At 44.0% G+C, this 12,812-nt stretch overlaps 9 protein-coding genes and 1 non-coding gene across 11 annotated transcripts; 5 read left to right on the top strand and 5 right to left on the bottom strand.

The window, feature by feature from the left end:
• Positions 1 to 83: 83 nt before the first annotated feature.
• On the bottom strand, positions 84 to 940 carry epsilonTry (epsilonTrypsin). Its single transcript, XM_018103627.3, has one exon. It carries the CDS (start codon positions 906 to 908, stop codon positions 141 to 143), a length of 768 nt encoding a protein of 255 aa, XP_017959116.1. The 5' UTR covers positions 909 to 940; the 3' UTR covers positions 84 to 140.
• A 259-nt stretch (positions 941 to 1,199) lies between these two features.
• Positions 1,200 to 2,028, top strand: LOC149091216 (trypsin beta). The gene has a single exon (XM_089260967.1). The coding sequence runs from the start codon at positions 1,215 to 1,217 to the stop codon at positions 1,983 to 1,985; it is 771 nt and encodes a 256-aa protein (XP_089117093.1). The 5' UTR covers positions 1,200 to 1,214; the 3' UTR covers positions 1,986 to 2,028.
• Positions 2,029 to 5,150: 3,122 nt separating this feature from the next.
• LOC108652897 (trypsin beta) lies at positions 5,151 to 5,986 on the top strand. Its single transcript, XM_030386814.2, has one exon. The coding sequence runs from the start codon at positions 5,182 to 5,184 to the stop codon at positions 5,950 to 5,952; it is 771 nt and encodes a 256-aa protein (XP_030242674.1). The 5' UTR covers positions 5,151 to 5,181; the 3' UTR covers positions 5,953 to 5,986.
• Positions 5,190 to 6,757, bottom strand: LOC108653264 (uncharacterized). Its single transcript, XM_018103626.3, has 2 exons — positions 6,514 to 6,757; positions 5,190 to 6,450 (listed from the first exon to the last, which is right to left on the bottom strand). Exons 1-2 carry the CDS (start codon positions 6,660 to 6,662, stop codon positions 6,348 to 6,350), a joined length of 252 nt encoding a protein of 83 aa, XP_017959115.1. The 5' UTR covers positions 6,663 to 6,757; the 3' UTR covers positions 5,190 to 6,347.
• A 108-nt stretch (positions 6,758 to 6,865) lies between these two features.
• On the top strand, positions 6,866 to 7,701 carry iotaTry (iotaTrypsin). The gene has a single exon (XM_018103614.3). The coding sequence runs from the start codon at positions 6,866 to 6,868 to the stop codon at positions 7,646 to 7,648; it is 783 nt and encodes a 260-aa protein (XP_017959103.1). The 3' UTR covers positions 7,649 to 7,701.
• Positions 7,702 to 7,927: 226 nt separating this feature from the next.
• Positions 7,928 to 8,014, bottom strand: TRNASTOP-UCA (transfer RNA opal suppressor (anticodon UCA)). Its single transcript has one exon. It is a non-coding gene; the product is annotated as a tRNA-Sec (tRNA).
• Positions 8,015 to 8,175: 161 nt separating this feature from the next.
• Positions 8,176 to 9,208, bottom strand: LOC108653263 (death-associated protein 1). The gene is made up of 4 exons (XM_018103625.3): positions 9,076 to 9,208; positions 8,956 to 9,020; positions 8,517 to 8,605; positions 8,176 to 8,458 (listed from the first exon to the last, which is right to left on the bottom strand). Exons 2-4 carry the CDS (start codon positions 8,999 to 9,001, stop codon positions 8,303 to 8,305), a joined length of 291 nt encoding a protein of 96 aa, XP_017959114.1. The 5' UTR covers positions 9,002 to 9,020; positions 9,076 to 9,208; the 3' UTR covers positions 8,176 to 8,302.
• A 5-nt stretch (positions 9,209 to 9,213) lies between these two features.
• On the top strand, positions 9,214 to 10,834 carry Urod (uroporphyrinogen decarboxylase). 2 transcript variants are annotated; one of them, XM_018103597.3, is made up of 3 exons: positions 9,214 to 9,382; positions 9,539 to 10,282; positions 10,341 to 10,834. In XM_018103597.3, the coding sequence occupies exons 1-3, from the start codon at positions 9,368 to 9,370 to the stop codon at positions 10,650 to 10,652; spliced, it is 1,071 nt and encodes a 356-aa protein (XP_017959086.1). In that variant the 5' UTR covers positions 9,214 to 9,367; the 3' UTR covers positions 10,653 to 10,834. The 2 variants fall into 2 exon arrangements, with proteins under 2 accessions (XP_017959086.1, XP_089117089.1); XM_089260963.1 differs by lacking the exon at positions 9,214 to 9,382 and having other exon boundaries at positions 9,415 to 10,282.
• Positions 10,360 to 11,619, bottom strand: LOC108653259 (transmembrane protein 234 homolog). Its single transcript, XM_018103621.3, has 3 exons — positions 11,500 to 11,619; positions 11,133 to 11,438; positions 10,360 to 11,067 (listed from the first exon to the last, which is right to left on the bottom strand). The coding sequence occupies exons 1-3, from the start codon at positions 11,513 to 11,515 to the stop codon at positions 10,967 to 10,969; spliced, it is 423 nt and encodes a 140-aa protein (XP_017959110.1). The 5' UTR covers positions 11,516 to 11,619; the 3' UTR covers positions 10,360 to 10,966.
• On the top strand, positions 11,515 to 12,455 carry RpL31 (ribosomal protein L31). The gene is made up of 3 exons (XM_018103622.2): positions 11,515 to 11,655; positions 11,906 to 12,149; positions 12,218 to 12,455. The coding sequence occupies exons 2-3, from the start codon at positions 11,926 to 11,928 to the stop codon at positions 12,366 to 12,368; spliced, it is 375 nt and encodes a 124-aa protein (XP_017959111.1). The 5' UTR covers positions 11,515 to 11,655; positions 11,906 to 11,925; the 3' UTR covers positions 12,369 to 12,455.
• Positions 12,456 to 12,812: the final 357 nt, after the last annotated feature.

Genomic DNA, 12,812 nt, shown 5'->3' with positions numbered 1-12,812 from the left:
TTTTTATAGGGTCTCAGGCTAGGTGTTATCAGCTGTAAGTGGGGGATTACAAGCACTTGAAATGACAATTGAAGAACAAACTCAGATTGTAGCGCAATTTATTGTAGGGGTTTGAACAGTTCAAGCTTAGTTGAGCTAGCTTACAGCTCGTCAGCGGTCCTCTCGATCCAGCTGTGGAAGTGGGCGACATCAGCATAGACACCGGGGTACTTGACATCAGCGCAGCCATGGCCCCAAGAAACAACACCGACCAGACGATCGCCTGAGACCAAGGGGCCACCGGAATCGCCCTGGCAGGCATCCTTGTGCTCGGCGTAAGCGCAGATCATGGTGTCCTTAATCTGCCTGCCGTAGCTGAACTCCTTGGAGGCGCACTCTTCGCGATCAACAATCCTCAATCTCACGGCCAACAGATGATCGGGAATGGAGCCACCGGACTTGGTAGTGCCCCAGCCAGAGACAATAGCCTCGGCGCCATTACGAGGATTGCTGTCGGCAATGCGAATCGCACGCACGCTAGAGCGGTAGCTGATGGAAGAGGACATGCGAATAACAGCCACGTCATTGACCATAGTCCTGGGGTTGTAGCCTTCGTGGTTTCTGAAAGCACGTACCGAGTGCACGCTGCCGCCGGACCGCCAGTAGGTGCTGCCCACGCGCACCTTCAGCTGCTCGGCTGAAATCGACTGCAGGCAGTGGGCGGCAGTGATCACGATGTCGTGCGAGTAGATGGAGCCACCGCAGAAGTGGGCACCGTTGCGCTGCAGCGACACCTGGTAGGGATGATCCTCGATGCTGGTCTCGTAGCCACCAACAATGCGGCCATCCAGCTGCGGCAGCAGACCCTCCGGTACGGTGCCTGCCAAGGCGCAAGCGGCCATGCAAAGAAGTGCTACAAATGTCAACATCTCGATTAAATGGTTTTTAGTCGTGTGCAGACCTAGGATTTATATAGCAAAAATTTCTCGTAACGGAGTACATGTACATGATACGTCAGCCCGAGCTAAGTGTCGTACGCAGCAGGTCCGATCAGCCTAATCTTGACATTTCCCACTCAATAGCGGGAATCGAGATTGTTTCTATTCATTTTCTTTGTTGTATTCGCGTAAAATTAATCAATAGTTTTTGATAAGTTGCAAGCTCCACAGATAGCACGCCCCTCGACTGCCTATATAAGCGCGAGCACGATTCGATAAAGACATTGTACGAGCACTATGTTCAAGTTCGTGATTCTGTTGTCTGTCGTCGCCTGCGCCTTTGGTGCTGCTATCCCTGAGGGTCTCCTGCCCCAGTTGGATGGACGCATTGTTGGCGGCACTCCCACCAGCATCGGCAGCTTCCCCTGGCAAATCTCCCTGCAGCGTAATGGCGGCCACTCCTGCGGTGGTTCCATCTACAACTCCAGGATCATCGTGACCGCCGCTCACTGTCTGCAGGGCGTGTCCGCTTCCAGCTTGAAGGTGCGTGCCGGTTCCACCTACTGGAACTCTGGTGGCTCCCTCATCCAGGTCGCTGCCTTCAGGAACCACGAGGGCTACAACCCCAACACCATGGTCAACGACATCGCTGTCATCCGCCTGAGCTCTGCCCTGTCCTTCAGCTCCAACATCAAGGCTATCGGTCTGGCTTCTTCTAATCCTGCCAACGGTGCTTCCGCTTCCGTCTCTGGCTGGGGCACCCAGTCATCTGGATCCAGCTCCATCCCCTCCCAGCTGCAGTACGTCAATGTGAACATTGTCAGCCAGTCCCGTTGCGCCTCCAGTGCCTACGGCTATGGTAGCCAGATCAAGAACACCATGATCTGCGCCGCTGCCTCCGGCAAGGATGCCTGCCAGGGTGACTCTGGCGGCCCATTGGTCTCTGGTGGTGTCCTCGTCGGTGTTGTCTCCTGGGGTACTGGCTGTGCCTACAGCAACTATCCCGGTGTCTATGCTGACGTCGCTGTCCTCCGCTCCTGGGTGGTCAACGCAGCCAACTCTGTCTAAGAACCTTGCTCAATAAACACCGATTATGAACATGAAACTCAAAGTATTTAATGGATTTCTTATTTAATTTAGTTCCTAACATTTCAGAATACACACGCACAGTTAAAGAACGCTTTGTGCAATATCCGTGTTGTTGGTAGTATGACCGCAACTCCGTCTGCTTAAATGTAATACATTTCATCATTTTCAAAGCCAAAAGCTCGAGTTTCGGATTTTTCGATGGAATCATTAGTTTATAATGTTTAATGTTTGCTTAAACGGTCATTTGATGCTATATGTCTTATAACAGCGCTATTTTATTCATTGGCTGGCGGAATTGCACTGAGATCAAGGCTCTGAAATTTCCCTGCAAGAATTTAAGCAATTTATGAAAATACGTTGCAGTCGGGCTTTACCGACTGCGGAATACTTATTTACACCCCATCAGGAATTTAATAGCTATACTTTGTTTTAATACTGTAGATGAAAATTTCACCTCTCTCATTTCTACTGACGGACGGACAGATGTACATGGCTATATAGAGTCAGCTCGCCGTGCTGATCAAGAATATATATACTTTAAGAGGTCCGCGATGCTTTCTTCTGCCTGTTACATACTTTTTCACTAAAACATTATACCCAGATTTCCCATCGGACCTAAACAAAATTAGGTCTATAGCTCTTATTTCTTCTAAAATCTAAGCCCCCAAGCATACGACCAACCGGATAGCAGACAGACAGGGCTAAATCAACTCAGCTCGTCGTCCTGACCAGGAATATATGCTATACTCTATGGAGTCTACCAGCTTTCTTTCTGGCTTTTTTATATTCAATAAACAAAACCATTATACCCTGATTTCTCATTGAAAATGTGTTTAGGGTATATAAAATAAATGTTAATGTATACAGTTCAGCCAAAGTGTTAGTTACATGTAGCTTCGGTAATCAATCGGTCACTCAACAATTATTTCCACGAGGAATTAGAAAACGTGGTGATATAGAAAACGTTCCAAATCTTAAAAATCTGGCTTTAATACTATACGTCTTTATTGATAATCTAAATTAACTAAATTAACTATTTTCATTCCGTGACAAGTATAAATAACTCATGATTGCTCGACTAGAAGATAACCTGACCTCTGCGAAAATCTGATATATTTATTATTGTTCCTCGTTTCGTATATATTGCAATAATAAGAATAATTTTTCAAAGGTCGTAAAAAATCCCAACAACCTAAATAAAAATATCCCGTTATTCGTCACTAAATTTGTAGAAAGCTATAGCTTACTGTGGGATTTGCTAAGACTATGTGATGGACTGGGAGCTGGGAAAGGCTGAGCTCGGTGCCCAAAATTATAGATTAATTAATTAATTTTTTGCCCAGGAATATGACATGAAGAAGTAGTGGAGCATAATGATCTTTTCCGACGTAAAAATGTTCCGGATGGCTAGAATTATTTTTATACCCTGAACCCATTGAAAATGGGAAATCAGGGTATAATGGTGTTGTTGAAATGTATGTTACAGGCAGAAGGAGGCGTGGCAGACCCCATAAAGTATATATATTCTTGATCAGCACGACGAGCTGAGTCGATATAGCCCTGTCCGTCTGTCCGTCCGTCCGTCCGTCCGTCCGTATGAACGCCGAGATCTCAGAAGATATAAGAGCTAGAGAGCTGAAATTTTTTGTGCATACTCGTGTATACCATACGCAGTACGAGTTTGCTTTATTTTTTCGATAACTCATCCGATAACTTTTTTATCGAGAATAATCGAAAAATTGATTTTGTTTTTTGAGCCTCATCGGAGTACTAATAAACATAGAGACTTCAGATTTACTGTGTATATATATATGATAAATACAAACATTTTGTAATCAACAGATTTTGGATACCACGCCCCCTTCGCCCCCAATTCGTAAAAAACGTATTTCAAGTACTAGAGACTTGTGCTTTAGAATGTACACACATTTTGACCATATGATTACGCTCTGAAAATTTCATTAAGATTGCATGTCTACAAAAAAAGTTATTCATCAAATAAATTCTCATACTATTGCCCACACTGCAGCGCAGCCCAAGCGCAGTCGCTGCTTACTGCGCAGTTAGCAGAGCACAGGCACGTGAGGGTGGATGCATGTGTATGTATGTGTGCGTGCATAAAAGAAGTGCAGAATGATAAGAATATCAGCTTGGAGGGTTCAGGGTATCTCCTAGTCGAGCAGTCTCGACTAGAGTCTTCTTACTTGTTTTATAGTTCCGCCTTTTTCCGAAATTCCATTTCCCATTTTCTATGGGTTCAGGGTATACATAGAAATTGAAATAAATAAAAATTGCATAAGCTCTTAATCAAACTAGTATGATTTAGACATTATTCACAAAATACCAGACAGTATCTTGAAACGGCACTCGTCTGTTCTAGACATAATCACTAAGATAACGTCTACTGAAATAGACTTTCAATTGATCAAAGCGTAATTTTCTATATGTTTAATGTTTTGAAAGTAAATGAATATAAGAGAGATTTTTCTTAATAGATCAAAACTTCTATACACATAATTTAGAAAAGTGATTTAACTGATTTTCAATTATATCTCAAGAACTTATCGTTTAAGTACAGTAATATATAAATATAGAGATATAAATATAGAGCAGACAGACAGACGGACACATCGACGGACGGACGGACAACAAGATGGGCATTGAAAAATGCCAATATACTCAATTAACTACGTGAATTAGTACATTAACATTCCTCATTTAATCATTGCATTGAGAATGAATTACCAATCAGGGTACGATCAGGCGCATTAAAACAACGTATGCCCAGAAGCTCACAAATACCAAGAAATTCAAATTGTGTCCGATGAATAGCAGAACTGTCCAAATGAGAAGTGTTTTCACCGGAAACTCATATCGCACACACGTGGCCACATTTTCGAGTGGCTCCTATGCGTTAGCCGAAATCAACTGCGCACCACTCAAAACTGTTGATACCTACATACAACCACACACATATGTACATACATACATATGTATATACATACTCACATACCTACTGACAACGTAAACAACGTATTGACGGTGGATTAGAATTGATATTGATAAAATAGTTTATACTTATTTTTGTCTGAAGAGATAACCATAAGATAGAAACCACCTCAAACCGGCCTATATAAGCGCCAGCATATTTCAATTAAGACATTGTACGAGCAATATGTTCAAGTTCGTGATTCTGTTGTCTGTCGTTGCCTGCGCCTTTGGTGCTGCTATCCCTGAGGGTCTCCTGCCCCAGTTGGATGGACGCATTGTTGGCGGCACTCCCACCAGCATCGGCAGCTTCCCCTGGCAAATCTCCCTGCAGCGTAATGGCGGCCACTCCTGCGGTGGTTCCATCTACAACTCCAGGATCATCGTGACCGCCGCTCACTGTCTGCAGGGCGTGTCCGCTTCCAGCTTGAAGGTGCGTGCCGGTTCCACCTACTGGAACTCTGGTGGCTCCCTCATCCAGGTCGCTGCCTTCAGGAACCACGAGGGCTACAACCCCAACACCATGGTCAACGACATCGCTGTCATCCGCCTGAGCTCTGCCCTGTCCTTCAGCTCCAACATCAAGGCTATCGGTCTGGCTTCTTCTAATCCTGCCAACGGTGCTTCTGCTTCCGTCTCTGGCTGGGGCACCCAGTCGTCTGGATCCAGCTCCATCCCCTCCCAGCTGCAGTACGTCAATGTGAACATTGTCAGCCAGTCCCGTTGCGCCTCCAGTGCCTACGGCTATGGTAGCCAGATCAAGAACACCATGATCTGCGCCGCTGCCTCCGGCAAGGATGCCTGCCAGGGTGACTCTGGCGGCCCATTGGTCTCTGGTGGTGTCCTCGTCGGTGTTGTCTCCTGGGGTACTGGCTGTGCCTACAGCAACTATCCCGGTGTCTATGCTGACGTCGCTGTCCTCCGCTCCTGGGTGGTCAACGCAGCCAACTCTGTCTAAGAACTTTGATCAATAAAACCCGTCTAAACACATACACTTTTGTTTGTTTTTATTATTTTGATTATGAGCATCCTATCTGAGCTAACTGAACTACTGAAAATTTCCCTAAATGTTTAGGATCCCTTGGATCCCACTCTAGTAAAGGTTCTGTTTACAGCTCCATAATCTTAGCTGCTGCTTCCTGCTTGCAGCAAGTGTCTGCCTCCTAACTCATTCTTTAGATTCCATTATACTATTCTCTTGGCATCCCTCTTTCCCAATTGCAAGATCAATGGTATAGGTCTAGCCTGCTGCACGGAAGTAACTCTGCTGGCCCATTGTCTCGGGTAAATATATAAACTAAGACTATGTTCGAATCGGTTTAGAATTAATGCTTTATTAGCAACAGTTTAGGCCTACTGCTCACGAGCCGCTGAGTTCCAGAGGCGGCTCTTGGTCTTGACATTGGCCTTATCTTGCTTGCTGATGGGGCGCAGATGCGCTGCATCAACAATATCTCTGCGGGAGACAAACTTTAGTTGGATTACTTTGAGGTGTAACTGGGCTTCGAGGAGTACTCACTTGAACTCTTCGTAGGTCTCGGTGTTTGTTACTGCCCTCAGCTTAGCATCGTTGCGCAAATTGTGGAGCTCCTCCTTGCGCAAAAGCTCAAGACAGTCGTCCGCCAGGCGATGCAGCTCCTCGGGTGTTATGTCTAGGGAATCAGACATCTGGCTGAGTAAATGTCAAAATATTTACAAATACAAAATGCGATAGCTAATCGAAGCGAGTTTGTTTGTTTGGCAACGGTTGCCCGGGCGACTAGTTCGGTCTTGATAAGCCATTAACTAGCGATTAACGTTTACAGCTTGTGATTATGCGTTAGAACAAGGTGCATTCAGTTACCACTCGCCTTCCATGTGTGTTCTCCGCCATGGCCTCCAGCTCCGTTCTCATACTTTTGCCGCTGGTCGGCTATTTCCTTGGCGGACTCGCATTGCCGACGAGCCCGGATCTGGGCCTCAGTCGCATTGTTGGCGGCGATAACCTCGCTATACATAACGCACCCTGGCAGGTCTCCATACAGCTGAGCGCACGACACATTTGCGGTGGAGTCATTTACAGCAGGGACATCATCATTACAGCTGCCCACTGCGTGCAGCACAAATCCGTAACGCTGCTACAGGTGCGCGTAGGCGCCAATCAACACAATTCGGGCGGCTCGCTTTACCCAATCGCCAGCTACAAGATTCACGAATCATACGATGACCAGCTGCTGCACTACGATATTGCACTTCTGCGGGTGGCCACGCAGCTCAGCTACAGTCTGTCCGTCAAGGCGATTGCATTGGCCAGCACGAGTGCTGCAGCAGGCGGCAGCGTTTCCGTCAGTGGCTGGGGTTACACCGGACAGAATGGATCCACTAGTTACGCCAGCAGCCTTCAGTTGGTGCAGCTGCAGGTTATTGATCGAGCCGAATGCGCATCCGCCAAATACGGCTATGGCTGGGATTTTGTGGGCGTTGAAATGATTTGTGCAGCAGCTGCTAATAAAGATGCTTGCACTGGCGACTCAGGAGGTCCCATGGTGTCTCAAGGACTGCTGGCAGGTATCGTGAGCTGGGGCTATGGTTGTGCGCAGACGAATTATCCGGGTGTTTACGTTGATGTGGCTGTATTGAGGCATTGGATAGTTAAGACCGCAAATGACTTGTGAAATAAATAAATTCCAGGCAGCCAATTAAAATATATGACTCCAACTAAAGTAAATGCAATATATGTATAGAAATAAATATCAGTTAAAATTCTTTTAAACTCAAAAGGCATTCGCGCATTTCATCGAATTCGCCGCAAATCTTTGCCTTAAATTGTATGTTTCGGTATTTTTTAGTACATATTGTTTAGTATTCTGCCAATGAAATTACATATTCACAGGAGAGTGACAAACAATATAATAAAATAATAAAAAAAGGAATCACTTTAAATTGTAATTGTTCGCCCCCCAGGTGGAATCGAACCACTTCGACGTTAATCGACTACGGATTTGAAGTCCGCACCCCGGACCACCGAAGCTCAGTGGGGCAGTTTCTCACTACAACTAGTTGTATTTAAACGAACTACTGCCACAAAAAGCACTTGGGAATTCTAAACGTCATACCACTTATCGACACAGAATATCGCCGATTTTATCTACAAAATTAACCCATAAAACCTTTTATTTAGTGTAAGAACATGGCGCAAAACTCCATTTGGAATGATTAATATTAATGAAAAATTATCAAACATATTAGTAGTGCAAAAATACAAGGCATATTTAAATTAAGGTCGCTCTCAAAGCAATCAAATACAACTTATAACCAGTACGAATTACTCATTTGCGTGGCTGTTGTATGTGTATCTGGGGCTTCTGCTGCACCGCCACCGGCGGCTTGTGCGAATGAGCCACCTGTGCTCCAGCAGGCGTAAAATCTGTGTTACCTTTAACAGGTGCGCCGCTTACTGAGGCCGAATTAACATTGACTGGTTGCTGTAACAAAAACCTTTATAAGTAATACATTATATAAAATTAAAATTAAAGTATTTACCGTTAGACCCGTGCAATCTTCGGCGTCCTTAGCTGGTCGCTCAGAAGCAGGCGCCTTATGCTGCACAATGCGCATCCCACCAGCCTTCACTAGAAATACATATTAATACGTCATCAGAAGTTTTTAGATTTCGATCAACGCCCGAAAGACATGCCAACACTTACACACATGTATGTGCATGTACATATGTATGTATATGGGCGCTTTATCAGCAATCGCCTCTTCAAGAGGCGAGCTGTGATAAGAACAATGATATTCAGGTCAATATAAAATTCACTCATCAATTTAATGACTCCAAATTCGCAATTGGCTAATAAACTCTTACACAAAATTTATAAAAATCCAGCATAATTTCATTAAAAGCTTCAGCATCTTTCACACACACGACACGCGCATACCCATACACATGCAATGGAAGAGAAACTGTAAATGCACTTACATGCAGGTGGGTGTCCAGCTACTAGATTTGGTTGTTCCTCAGCCATGTTTTAAGCAAATTACAATCTAAAAAATACAGGCAAAATAAAAATCGGCTTGAAAACCATATTTTACCAATAACCTCTAATAAGGAAAATAAGTGCTTGCCAGTTTCTGCGTTTTAGCTGGTGACACGAATGCAGTTTAGTTAGCGATGAGCAAATCACGGCAACGCACGCAGTCTGGCAGCGACCTAAAACATAAACAAAACATAGGTGTTGCCAGAATATCACAAACTATCGATGACAAAACATTCATCGTATGCAGTTACTTACCGAATTCGTAAAAGATTTCATCAAAATTTGCCGTATTAAGTAAGAATAGAGCCAGTCCTCACATAATTAAGAAAACAACAAAAATAATACGAAATTAAAATGAAAGACACTAGGGTAGGTAGTGGTATAGTTCTTACAGTTACATCACCACAAAAATTAGTTTGACCTTTGTGAACTATGAAGACAATTGAACTTCGTTTCATGTTTTTAATGTTGCTGCTGCCAATGACAACTGCAAATAATTACAACAACGGACCAATACAATTACAGCCATTCCCTCCATTGAAAAATGACAATTTGCTGCGTGCCGCACGTGGCGAAGTCGTGGATCGTGTCCCAGTTTGGGTGATGCGCCAAGCAGGACGCTATTTGCCCGAATTTCAGGAACTCCGCAAGCTACATGACTTTTTCACAGTTTGCCGTACTCCAGAGCTGGCCTGCGAGGTGACAATGCAGCCGCTGCGACGGTTCGATCTAGACGCGTCCATAATCTTCTCGGACATCTTGGTTATTCCTCAAGCACTAGGATTGACGGTGGAAATGCACGCCGGTGTAGGTCCTGTACTGCCCCAGCCCATTCGCACGCCTGAGGATCTGAAGCGACTGACTCCAGACGGTGCTTTGTCCCGCCTCAGCTATGTGGGCGATGCCATAACAATGATGCGCCACAAGCTGGATGGTCGCGTGCCTCTGATAGGCTTCACAGGCGCACCATGGACTCTCATGGGCTATATGATCGAAGGTGGCGGAAGCAAGACTATGTCTAAGGCAAAGGCTTGGCTATACGACTACCCGGAGGACTCGAAACTCTTGTTAAATCTGCTAACAGATGTCATAGTGGACTATCTAGAAATGCAGGTGGCAGCGGGCGCTCAAATGTTGCAGATCTTTGAATCGTCTGCCGAACATCTGACCAAGGAAGAATTTTTGGTCTGGTCGGTGCCCTTTCTGCGTCGAATACGCGACGACCTGGTAGATCGCTTAACCAAGAAAGCTGTGTCTACCGTGCCATTAGTAAGTACCTCTCCATAATTGCCCTTTTCTCTGATAACTTGATCGAATGTATTTCCAGACGATTTTTGCCAAGGGTGCTGGACATTCACTTAAAGAGCAAAGCGAACTCGGCTACGATGTCATTGGATTGGACTGGACAGTGGATCCGGTGGAGGCGCGTGCAGCAGTTGGACCTAATATAACACTGCAGGGCAATCTCGATCCGCAGGATATGTACCGTGATGCCAGTGAATTACATACGCTTGCCACCGATATGGTTCACAAATTTGGCAAATCACGCTACATAGCAAATTTAGGTCATGGCATAACGCCACAGACACCCATAGCTAGCATGGAGGTACTCGTCGATGCGGTGCATAAAGCATTGTAAAATATAATTACAATTGGCTTGCAATATTCGCATTGTTGTATTTACATATTAAATACCATTTTGCCTTGGGGTAGGGAAATAAATGTTAGTTACAAAAAAGGAGATATCGTTTTAAATTATGGATACTCTACGTTATCGTACTAATAAATGCTAAAGCTTGTTATCGATAGCTTTTAATCAATTGTAAATCGCGGGCTACCACTAACATTACAAAGTTTTTTATTCATACAAAGATCTTGATCCGTATTGCAGTTTTTTTGTATTCAGATGTTTAGTTTTTTTTTTTGCATTCAAGTACAATCGAATCCGAATGGCTAATTAAATTCGATACTTTGCATCTGCTGTTCCTGTATCAACTTATCATATATCATAAGTATACTGCCGCAGCATATTAGCACAGTTCCTATGATAATTTCTGAAATGACAAGGTATGTATCATAAATATAAATAAAATAGAATATATAAATTAGCAGTCACAACTTTTGCCAGGCAGTTGCTCGCCGATCAGATACCCAGTTATAGCTGTGAACGCGAAACTTAGTGAATTCGCCAGCGGTACAGCTATAGTAATATTAGCGCTTCGTAATGTCCACACATAGAGCAGACTTCCGCACTGATTAAGTCCAAATGGTATCCAATAATGTAGACGTGAGCCGATCATTCGAAGCTCGGCAAGAAAATTTTGATATCTGGAGCCCGTGTCCTTAACGTTCTCAATGCCTTGGCTTCCCAGCCGTATAAATGGATTCGTCACACCCCACAGCAGCCCGACAGTCAGCAGTTGCACTAAAATTAGTATTACGTTACAGATGATAAACAAAACAAAAATATATTTAATAATATTTACACGTAGTTAACAGCATTGTTTATGTACATCAGCTGTGCCGCCGGCTGTCATATTCCCAGGGTTGCTTGTAATACTTACCAACACTTTTCGCGCAGAGACGTTGTCAGCACTGGACAGCTGTCAGATTCTTTTACGTCAAGCTTTCATTTCCTATAGGTGGGTTTTTGCATATTACCCGGAATATAATCACAAAACATCGCAATTTACACCAATAATAATGCAATGAAATGTATGAAAATACTAACTGCACATAAAATGCTTTACGTGACTACCAAAATGTTGTGGTGTGCAAAGTGCTGTACGGGTTTTAAGGCCGATTGTAAATTGCTCTTGTTTTGATTGGAATACAAACAATTTAAATTTTAATATTTAATCAAAAACTGACTAATTGCTTCTCCTCAAACAGGATACTGAACAGCAATAGCAATGGCAAAGACCAAGGGCGAGAAACGCAAGAAGTCGGCGATCACCGAAGTTGTCACCCGTGAGTGCACCATTCACTTGGCCAAGCGTGTGCACAATATCGGCTTTAAGAAGCGTGCGCCGCGCGCCATCAAAGAGATCCGCAAGTTTGCCACGCGCGAGATGGGCACCAATGATGTTCGTATTGACACTCGCCTCAACAAGCACATCTGGTCCAAGGGTATCAGGTAAGTCCACACATACGATAAACACTCCCACCCTTAAATACTAATAATACTATATCATTGCTCCACAGATCGACGCCATTCCGCGTGCGTGTGCGTCTGGCACGTCGCCGCAATGACGATGAGGATTCTCCCAACAAATTGTACACACTGGTCACATATGTGCCCGTGCCCACATTCAAGAACCTGCAAACGGAGAACGTTGAGTCCAGCGACGATTAAGCTAAACAGCAACAATACACCCACAGCATTCAGTTTACGCCGCTATCAAAAATACGTTAATAAAAAGTAATTTTCATTTAGAAATAACTGAAGCTTCACATTTGTGTCTTGACGCCAACAGATTAAAAGCAAGAATTATTAATTAGGAAATGTGATACATTGGATATAGTGCTATTTCGTCGATGTATAAAATACCGCATTTGAAGCGAATCTGCGGCTAGCAGGGAATAGTAAATATTAATTGTTTGAATAGATTGTAGATGAAATAGTCATTTGCTTAGTCCTTCGCTATATAAAAGAGCATTGGCCATCAGTTTGTAATATAATCTGTTTTGTGCGCTCTACTTATAGTGTTAACATCCTTTAGTACCTCTGCTAAAAGGTCTTTATTTCCGTAGCGCCAATGTAGAAACAAACAAAGGGTTTCATCAACAGAATATTTCT

Source organism: Drosophila navojoa, chromosome 5 (assembly GCF_054131105.1).
Source record: "Drosophila navojoa isolate 15081-1374.11 chromosome 5, UAZ_NAV_1.0, whole genome shotgun sequence".
NCBI lineage: Eukaryota > Metazoa > Arthropoda > Insecta > Diptera > Drosophilidae > Drosophila > Drosophila navojoa.
This window is presented reverse-complemented; position numbering and strand designations above follow the sequence as displayed.

Coding starts and splice junctions, on each gene's coding strand:
- RpL31 (XM_018103622.2), top strand. CDS start 11,926: ATGGCAAAGACCAAGGGCGAGAAACGCAAGAAGTCGGCGATCACCGAA. Junction 12,150..12,217: donor ATCTGGTCCAAGGGTATCAG/GTAAGTCCACAC, acceptor ATTGCTCCACAG/ATCGACGCCATTCCGCGTGC.
- LOC108652897 (XM_030386814.2), top strand. CDS start 5,182: ATGTTCAAGTTCGTGATTCTGTTGTCTGTCGTTGCCTGCGCCTTTGGT.
- iotaTry (XM_018103614.3), top strand. CDS start 6,866: ATGGCCTCCAGCTCCGTTCTCATACTTTTGCCGCTGGTCGGCTATTTC.
- epsilonTry (XM_018103627.3), bottom strand. CDS start 908: ATGTTGACATTTGTAGCACTTCTTTGCATGGCCGCTTGCGCCTTGGCA.
- LOC108653259 (XM_018103621.3), bottom strand. Junction 11,068..11,132: donor CGAGCAACTGCCTGGCAAAA/GTTGTGACTGCT, acceptor TTGTCATTTCAG/AAATTATCATAGGAACTGTG.
- LOC108653264 (XM_018103626.3), bottom strand. CDS start 6,662: ATGTCTGATTCCCTAGACATAACACCCGAGGAGCTGCATCGCCTGGCG. Junction 6,451..6,513: donor GAGACCTACGAAGAGTTCAA/GTGAGTACTCCT, acceptor TGTCTCCCGCAG/AGATATTGTTGATGCAGCGC.
- Urod (XM_089260963.1), top strand. CDS start 9,446: ATGAAGACAATTGAACTTCGTTTCATGTTTTTAATGTTGCTGCTGCCA. Junction 10,283..10,340: donor CTGTGTCTACCGTGCCATTA/GTAAGTACCTCT, acceptor ATGTATTTCCAG/ACGATTTTTGCCAAGGGTGC.
- LOC149091216 (XM_089260967.1), top strand. CDS start 1,215: ATGTTCAAGTTCGTGATTCTGTTGTCTGTCGTCGCCTGCGCCTTTGGT.
- LOC108653263 (XM_018103625.3), bottom strand. CDS start 9,001: ATGGCTGAGGAACAACCAAATCTAGTAGCTGGACACCCACCTGCAT. Junction 8,606..8,955: donor AGCTGGACACCCACCTGCAT/GTAAGTGCATTT, acceptor ATGTATTTCTAG/TGAAGGCTGGTGGGATGCGC. Junction 8,459..8,516: donor AAGATTGCACGGGTCTAACG/GTAAATACTTTA, acceptor TTTTTGTTACAG/CAACCAGTCAATGTTAATTC.